The following is a 9,829-nucleotide window of genomic DNA, read 5'->3' on the forward strand; positions in this document are numbered from 1 at the left end:
CATCATACGATTATACGAAGGACTTGTCGGAAGTTGCATAGTTTTCTTTAGAGAATGGTTTTGCATAAGGAGGCTTTTCGTGTGTCTCATTATTCAATGGAATATCTTTTTTTTTTTTTTTCAACCGGGTTTAGGTATTGTAGACAGTTTTCCTTTCTAAATCGTAAAGAATTACACGTATGTTATGGAGTTTATTTTTTCATCTACGTAAAAATCACATTCAAACATTAAATTTATCTCCGCCAATTACTGGGAATTTAAGGCAGTAGAATGGTCTTGTAAGCATGTATGATAAGTGTACCTTTGGGGCTGAGAAGGGGGTATTTTTGGGTCATCGCCTCACTTCGGAGGGCGTTCACCCCCCTCCCTGAGAAGTATCAGTAGTACAGAAATTCCCCCACACCTTCGACTGTCTAAGCATTGCAGAAATTATTAGGCATGATGGGGTACTATCACTGGTTCTTGCCTGCCATTGCCAACACTCTTGCCCTCTCCCCAATGATTCCCTCAAGGGATAGGGAAAAAAACCTTAAGTGGGACCCCCTTCAGGAGGTGGCCTTCCTCAATGCAAAGAAAGCCCCCGTAAACGGCTACGGCCTCGCCTTTCCCATGCCAACAGCAACCCTCCTACTCTCCAATGATGCCAGTGATATAACTGTCGGGATGGTACTCAAACAAGTGAGCACCAGCTCTATAGACCTTCAACAGTGAAATTCTGACAGTGTATTTGGGTGTCCATCACTTCTTAAAGGGTTTGTCGTTCATCTTTTGCATGGACCAGATGCCCCTTGTGCATGCCTTCACTCAGCAGTCTCTCACCTTGTCCGGCTGTCAGCGCCTACATCTCGCTGCCATTTCTGAATACAACTGTACCATTCAACACATCCCTGGTAAATAGAATTATGTTACCAACGCCGTCTCAAGAAATATGTTGGTTGACGTACACCTATGATTGCATTACAAGGCCTTAGCAGAAGTCCAACGAAAGGACCCCGAGTAACAAAACTGCAGGATATCCAATAAGTCTCTCCATTTGGGGAAATGTGGACCTTGATGAGGCTAATGCCACCCTCCTCTGTGACATTAATACTGATAGGCTACACCCATGGGTACCTGCCCCTATGCGCCAACAGGTATTTTGATTAATCCATAGCCTTTCACAACCTTCGCACCTATCTACTGCACAGCTATTGAGGTCGAAGTTTATGTGGCATGTTATTTCTAAAGATAACACGGATTGGGTCTGCTCTTGTATTTCAAGTCAAACTCCAAAAGTAGATTAAACACACGGATTCAGGTGTGGGCACGTTTCCTTAACCTTGGCGACGTTTTTGCCAACATTCAAGTTGACTTGGTTGGCCCCCTACCCATTTCACAAGGATACCGTTACCTTTTCGTAGTCATTGATCTCTCCAGTCGTTGGCCTGAAGTCATCCCCATGCAAGATGCTACATCCACACCAATACTCATACTGTAATAGAAACCAAGTGAGCACAAAACAGTGGGGTTACCTATTGTGTTAGTTAATTGCCTTTAGGGAATGGGAAGTGAGTTGGTAGGTTAGGAGTTGAACCACCCTAGGGCACCAAGCAGTCACGGATTCTCAATCTTCGTGCCATTCTCTGTTACCTAACCCCACGGATAAGGAGGGCTGACTGTAGTACACAATCAAATTAATGTACCATAGAGATCGGGGTTTCACAAGAGAACAGAGGTATCAGTAGCCGAAGGGAAACGTAACTTTCAATCTGCTTCTGAGGACATTATAGTATCAAGTTGTCTGCCTGGAGGTGTGTCACTGCACTGCAAAACTTGCCTTTATATACCCCCTTGGGAATATATTTTGTGGCTGTGTCAGTGATACATCACAAAACCTCGTCCCTAAAATGCTCCTATAAGGATCTTTGTAATAAAAGATGTTTTAAGATGTACATTATATCATAGGAGGTCACCAAAATGATTCCTACTCCCTTAACAAAACCCCCTATTTACTAGATATAACAATTTCTGAATCAAGACTTATCTTAAATTACGTCACTTCCTTTCCAACTTCCACGTATGCATTATTGTTTTCCTTCTAGACCCCTTCTAGATTTCCTACAGCGAAATAGATTTTTCCTGCGTCATGATAGAATTACACTACAATAGATCTGGATGCGTCGTAGTAGACTCTTAATTAAACCAAATTTCGTTTACGTAATGGATGTAGATATGACTGAGTAATTACATGATAATAATATATATAAATACTACTATTAATATTCATATCACCATAAAGATTTTAAGCTCATAAGACATAGTGTACTTAATTATCCTCACCTCGAGAGATTATTTCTAACAGTCTGTGTATTGCATTTGGTTGCTGCCACACTTTACAGTGTCTCTACAACTAATAAAATATCCGTATAATAGATGTGCTTATATGTATTTTTAATGTTTTCAATTTATTTTTCCCATAAGAACTTTTTATTCGGTGAAAATTATACTAAGAATAATGACAATGAAATAAGCAAAAGAACGATGACAAATAAAACTGTGCAAAGGAATGTGAAACACATGACACCATCAAAGTCAGTCCCTATCAAGGACCATCCATTTTAATTATTAGATTTAATGTAGTATGACGAGACCACAAAACTCGTGACCTCAATCCTGCTTTTGTTAGCGTTGAAATATTTATTGCAGGGGAAAATGACGGCACATCTTTCAAATCTTTCAGAATTTTTTTTTATATACATATATTTTTTTAAGAAAATTGTATGGAGAGGAAAAGAGCTGGTTCTGTGATTTGCTTATGGCACCGTAGAGGCGTATCAGATTCATGACTTGACGAGAGAGAGAGAGAGAGAGAGAGAGAGAGAGAGAGAGAGAGAGAGAGAGAATGCTTTTATGAAGTGTTAATTACCGTGGCCTTCCCTTTTTCTTTTTAGAATGATAGCATAATTATCTTCACAGTACTAATCAATACGCCTATTCTCTCTCTCTCTCTCTCTCTCTCTCTCACTCTCTCTCTCTCTCTCTCTCTCTCTCAATAATTGACCTGGAGTCAAAGGTGACGTACATACTGATGTGAGTTGAGACTGGAACTATTGTATCATTTAGATGACAGAGAGACAGACAGATAAACCAACGTTCAAGAGCAATGACCTGCAATGTCCATAATAGCTGCAGTGCCAGTTACCAAATATTAGATTATACTGGAGGAAGAACAGAACAAACGAACGGGTTGGAAAGTTACATGACATTTTACTTTATTCTATTAAAGTTTGATAAATAAACTTAAAACCAGCTTAATAACTCACAATTGCCTGTAATTCATTATAAAAGCTGTAGAATATATGACTTATTTCAAATCTCACAAATTTGACCAGAATTTTATATATTGTTTTGCAGAAACAATATCTCTCTCCTCTCTCTCTCTCTCTCTCTCTCTCTCTCTCTCTCTCTCATTTTATATGTGAATGTATGCATTATATGTTTGATATTTTAGCTAATTAGTTAGTTAATTACATGCCCCTGTGACGATATTTGAAGTTAAGTTAAGCGCTAAATACTCAATATATGTAACTGCCAAATAAAATGTCTGACTTTGATGTCAAGTTAATAACCGTTTAGAATCTTCTAACGTTAGGATCTCACTGTACTTGTATGTTTGTGTGTGTATGAGAGAGAGAGAGAGAGAGAGAGAGAGAGAGAGAGAGAGAGAGAGAGAGAGAATACTTTTATTCCTGAAATTCAAAACTTTCTCAATAATGGCCAGAGTTTTCCAGTAGGAGAATCCGCTGTAAATAACCTCTAGGTTTCGACTCAAAAGAAGCCAGGTTATGATGCTAAAGTGTGAATTTTTGATAAAACTGTAAGCAATAAAAAAAGCGATGCTAATTTGGTAAAAACTGAAGGAGAATAAAAGTTGGAATGATGGTCCGTTATCTTTTGGAATCACAAGCGAAATGAGAGAGTGTGGTTGTGATTGATGATAGCCATTGACATACAAAAGAAGCCCCGTTAATCATTCATAGTTTGAAAGGTCCATTTGATTCAAAAGAAATGTGAGAGAGAGAGGAGAGAGAGAGGGAGAGAGAGAGAGAGAGAGAGAGAGAGAGAGAGAGAGAAGGAAGGCCCGGTTGCAGCCATCCTCATAAAGAGGGCCTCGAAGGAATTCAGGGAAACCCGGAGGTGATTTTGAGAGAATTGGGTACTGTTATTGCCTGTAATTTCCAGAGTAGTTTTTTCAACGATTCACAGAGACTATTACATTTTCGCTTCAAATTTATGGATTAGTTTTAAAATTTTATTAGTTTTTAGTTAATTAGTTATTTATTGACAATAATATACATTTCATTTTTTTATTACATTCAGTAAATCAAATAGGGAGTAAAGACCCCAAATTAACTAATGATTGTCCATTATGATCTTTTAACTCCAAATGTAGACCCTACTTAAGATAAAACAAAAATTACATTTACAACATATTTTTTTTTTTTTTACATTGTTTACAGTTATTAAGAGCTATATTGAATACTAATTTCCTGTTATCCACTAAACAGAAAATCCACCAAATAATTTCACATCAACTTAGGAAGTTACATTATTTATTCATTGATCATCTAGAACAGTTATTCCCTTTATACATATTAGATTCTATCTTAGATACTGCACAGCAAAAGATTTGTTGAAGGTAATCACATGATTTCAGAAGAGTCAGCATTTAAATCAAGCCGTCACTCCATCCCTAACCAAACACCTCCAAAACAAACCAAAACAAGTCAAGAAAAATGACACTGAGCAATTTGCAATAAAAAAAAGTAATTCCATCAACAATTTTCGAAAGAATTATTTTTTATTCAATTTTCTAGATTACCCAAAACAAAACAGAACAAAGAACAAAGCTAAATCTAATCAGAAAAATATTTTGTTTTCTCCCGGGGTCGGTTTTCACCTCCCCCGAGAGAGAGGATTTCAACAGAAAAGAAAAGGAGAGGAAAAGGTAAAAAAAAAAAAAAAAAAAAAAAAAAAAGAGGGAAAAATGGAAGACGGTAACTGGAAAAAAGGAGTCCGGCTGAAATTCTTGAAGCTTGCCCGGAAAGAATTCTCTGCATGGTAAACAATAGTGTCCCCCCCCCCCTCTCTCTCTCTCTCTCTCTCTCTCTCTCTCTCTCTCTCTCTCTCTCTCCCCCGAAATCTCTTTCCCAAAGTCGCAGAAAGGAAAGAGAGAGAGAGAGAGAGAGAGAGAGAGAGAGAGAGAGGGGGGGGGGGGAGGTGTCCGCGTATAAAATTCGTTATTGGAAATATATTCGGTTTCTACAATTATCTGGAATTATAGGTTGCTAACATAGATCATTATTATTAAGTAGCTTAAGGCGACCCGTCAAAAATGACAGCTAAATATTCAATAGGTATGCACAAGCGACCCCCTCTCACCGGGTATGGACTACTCCTTCTACCCCTCCCCGAAGGGGCGGGGGAGTGACAGAGTATTTATACATTTACCCAATGCCGCTTATGTTAATGAAGATTATCATCATTAACCATTGTATGCGAGCCGTCAAAAGTGACGGCTATTTAGAAAGGTATGCACACACGTGCAGGCATGCCCCTCTCACCGGAGTATGACTGCTTTCTTCCCCCTACCCTAGGGTCGGGGAGAGACCGAGTAGCTATATGCCTGGCAATACTGCTGAGCATGACCGGGAAAGAAATATATATATATATATATATATATATATGTATATGCTTGTTTATATAAACTTAAATATTTATAGCCTGACGCATGCTCTTTATTACATAATGGAGATTTTCATAATCATATTTATGTATGTATATAGTAACTGTGGCCGTACCATTAGATTCTACAGTTACATAAGGAAATATTTCAAAAGATGGAGTTATTTCTCTTTCATTTCCAGATATTGGATATATTGGTTTGAATAAAGCATTAGTCTACAAAAATCCACCAAGAAAGGAAATCCAAAGAAAAACTTATCTAGAAATACTTTATTTAGTCTCAACAACCTTCCAATGAAACAAGTATGATACATAAAACTGAAAATTAAATCTTTAACCTAATTGTTCCTTTTATGGGAAATTTTAACCCATCGTGTACTTTGAAAAAGTTTCTATATTTTTCCTTGGTCCAACTTTTTTCCTCTTAATTTAGTCCAATCTCCAGATGTGTTTTCCCTTTTTTGATTATCTCTCCCATTAATACTGGCTTCAAACTTCTTTTCTTGATTTGTCGCTTCTTCTATATTATTCCCTGTGCTTTTAGTACCTCGGGACTTTTTTGAGCTTAGCGAAGCATCTCTTCATTCCGCGGGCAAGAAGGAAAACCACCAGGGAAGCCGATTAGAGGGGAGAGGAACTTGCATGGTTATACTTTCCCGGCAAATGACTTGATGCGGATGTCTTGGAGTTTCCATTGGGGAGACAGGCCGCGGTCCGGCTCCATGTTCAGAGTCGTTGCGGCTTCACACATCTTCCAGAGTTCGAAATAGGGAATGTCCTGCTTTTCATCGTCGTTGCCAAGATCTGCGTCATATGGAAGATTCCCGAAAATCGTTCCTGACCAGTCATCCTGTTTGCGCGAAAGACATTCGAGGACTTCCAACACCCGTTCTTTGCTGGATACTAAGGAATCCTGAAACTTCCTCTGTGTCCGCATTGAGATGAAGACCAAACTGGCGACAAGAGCGAGGAGAATTGTTTGAAGGTCCATGGCGAGAGTTGCAGTGGATGTGATGCGGGTTGACCGGCGCCTTTTTATTCACGGCTACATCTTTTTTACCAAGCAAAATATATGTAAGATTGATATAAAAGAAATATGATTTTTAGAAATATTGAAATGGCGAACGACACGAAATATTTTTTTTTTTCCTCGTGAAAAATGTGAAGTTCCTTTTGAGTCTCGGGGAAAAACGTGTGACACAAGATGGTCTATTAAATGGATGAAAGTCTGCAAGATAAGTCAGTGTTCGCTCAGACTCGGTGCTGTTAACAACTCCCTTGGATTATAATCATCGTAACCTACCGAAAATTTCACTGTGATTCCCGTAGAGTTCAACCATGTCCGTTACCATTCTTGTTAATTGGGCATGGTCTCTCTATGGAGATGTGCGCCATTGCAAGTTCCTTTATCATGGGGAATGCAACTGTACCCAATGCAACCAGTACAAACAGAAGAATTGAGCTAATTACCTTGCCTGGAGTCACCTCTGAACATATTCAAGACCTCTCAGCTCCCAACCACAACATCAGATGTAATTGCAATTCTTGTAATATTGCATCCCAAATGATCCTTGCATATTATCAACAACAGAGCGAACGTGTTTCTGCATCTAATTACGACTCTGATTCTGAAGAAGAGTGCCCTGAACAATCTTCAACAGCTCCCATGGATTCCTCATCATTTATGTCACCTTCACAGACAGCACCTGTTGCAGCCTACCTTCCTTCTCCAGCACCGTCCTCCTCCACTGCCATGGAGGTAGTGCCTCAGGGGGGCACAACCATCGAACTGCAACTGGATGTCTGTTCTTGGAGATGCACTACAGCATGCTTTGGTCAATTATATCCAAAATTCACCTGCTACCAAGGAAGCCTATGCTGAGTTTATCAACCGGCCACCTACCCAGGAAGTCATTGCTGAAGTTGTCAGCCCTCCACCTACACAAGAAGACGTTGCTGAAGTTGTCAGCCCTCCACCTACACAAGAAGACATTGCTGAAGTTGTCAGCTTTTCACCTACCCAGGAAGACATTGCTGAAGTTGTCAGCTCTCCACTTACCCAGGAAGACATTACTGAAGTTGTCAGCTCTCCACCTACCCAGGAAAACATTGCTGAAGTCGTCAGCTCTCCACCCACCCAGCAAGAATCTCAGTTACCTCTTCCAAAGTTTTAGACTCTCCAACAACTCCACATCCTATGCAGCAGTTACTGCCATGGGCTGTGAAACCTGGCATTAAACTCTCAGCTAGACCAAATCGTAAGGGTGACTTAATCATCACTCCTAAAGATTTGGAAACCGCCAAGCACCTTCAAGAAGTCCCAGATCTCACTCTACTAGACCCCTGCCTTAAACAGAAGAAAGGCAATCATTTCAAGATATCCTACTACTATGCCAATCTCCATTGTTACATCCTGCAGCAATATAGAAACAGCTGACCGCTGCACACATCGTGAAAACGTCCCTGTCAGGAGGCTTTTAGCCACCTTCATAGGTCCTGTGCCTTCATCACTGGGATCTTGGAGTATGGGGGACGTTTCCAATTCAAGAGTACACACCTGAGCCTCTTCACTGCTACCACTGTCAACGCTACGGCCATCACAAGGAGGACTGTAAAAGCCCTGCTTTCTGTGGTGTTTGTAGCCAACGCCACAACACTGAAATATGTATCCAGGCCCACAAGAATGGACAAGAAACTCGCCCAAAGTGCCGAAATTGTTCCAAACCACATCATGCCTGGAACAAGCGGTGCCCTGAACGCCCTTAGGAGAATTGCCGCAATGAAGGGCTCCAGTTCTCCTAAAAACAACAAACCAGTTTCACCTCAAAAACCTAAGGGACAACGACCTCCTCGCCAAAGAAGACAACGACAGCCTACCACTGCTCCAGCTTCTGCATCTGCATAAGCAAAACCAGGCACCCACTGTTCCTGTATCTTCACCTGCAACTTCATTGCAAGCAGCTTCAACTTCACAACCTGCAAACCTCCCCTCCTCAACCTACATCCTTGACTCAACAAATTGAGTCACTCACCTTATCTGAACTTGTTCCCATTGCCATCCACATCCTTGCCAAAATCCTATCCTTAACCTCTACCTCCTCACAGTCCCTTGCTATCCTTACTAACCTTCAATCCAGGTCCAGAGAGGGGATATAGCTTTTAGCTTAAAACTCTCATATACATCCTTTTTATCCCTCAATCCATCCTGTTTTAATCCAAAATCCTAGGAGAATAGTTATTGCAGGGCTGTCTTCCTCATAAGGAAACAGCTCCTGCTTTTCCTATCTCCTTTATCCTTTTTTCCTCATATTTCCACATCCATCCATATCCTTAGGGGGCCTTTCTCGTGCCAGCTGACCGAGCGCAGCACAGTTTTGGCCCCCTCCCCCTTTTCCATCACAAGAGCAGGAATAAGCTTCTTGTTTAAACCTACTCTTTACTCTCCTACTAAAATTTCCTTCACTCCTCTCCCAGTCTCTTTTACTTACTGGGACTTACTACTATCAATACTTTATCCTCTGACTAAAAACTTTCTTTCGTGGACCTAAAAGGGAGACCCCCTTTTCGGGTTACTATCTACCCCTTGTCACGTCTTGTACCATTCCATTCCATTCCATCCCTCATTCATCATCCTTACATATCATTCCCTTTACCTATCCTTTACCTGACATTCCTTTTCCTATTTTTACCTAACGTTCCTTTTATTAATATAGATTTTACTCCTTGGAGTATACCTTTTACAAACCCAATCCTCTTACGGGCTGCCCAGCGGCAAGAGCCCGTGTCATGCTATATGCATGGCAATCTACACACACACACACATTCAAGATAAGTTGTGATGAGAATGTTTCCTTTTTCATTATTGAGAGAGAGAGAGAGAGAGAGAGAGAGAGAGAGAGAGAGAGAGAGAAGCAAATGATGCGAACAGTTCCAATTACATTTTCTAAAATAACAGTAACTACAAATATAGGCAATAACAGTACCCAATTCTCTTAAAATAACCTCCGGGTTTCCTGAATTTCTTCAAGGCCCTCTTTATGAGTTGCTAATGCATCTTCCAGTGTGTTTTGCATCTTCCAGTCTGGGATGCATCTTAGGTATTTAT

At 40.3% G+C, this 9,829-nt stretch overlaps 1 protein-coding gene across 1 annotated transcript; it reads left to right on the forward strand.

Moving 5' to 3' along the window:
- The first annotated feature begins 7,108 nt into the window (after positions 1-7,108).
- LOC137621931 (fibrous sheath CABYR-binding protein-like) lies at positions 7,109-7,898 on the forward strand. The gene is made up of 2 exons (XM_068352433.1): positions 7,109-7,483; positions 7,593-7,898. The coding sequence occupies exons 1-2, from the start codon at positions 7,109-7,111 to the stop codon at positions 7,896-7,898; spliced, it is 681 nt and encodes a 226-aa protein (XP_068208534.1).
- The last annotated feature ends 1,931 nt before the right edge of the window (positions 7,899-9,829 follow it).

This window comes from Palaemon carinicauda, chromosome 28, assembly GCF_036898095.1.
Source record: "Palaemon carinicauda isolate YSFRI2023 chromosome 28, ASM3689809v2, whole genome shotgun sequence".
NCBI lineage: Eukaryota > Metazoa > Arthropoda > Malacostraca > Decapoda > Palaemonidae > Palaemon > Palaemon carinicauda.

Coding starts and splice junctions, on each gene's coding strand:
- LOC137621931 (XM_068352433.1), top strand. CDS start 7,109: ATGTGCGCCATTGCAAGTTCCTTTATCATGGGGAATGCAACTGTACCC. Junction 7,484..7,592: donor CCTCCTCCACTGCCATGGAG/GTAGTGCCTCAG, acceptor CCTGCTACCAAG/GAAGCCTATGCTGAGTTTAT.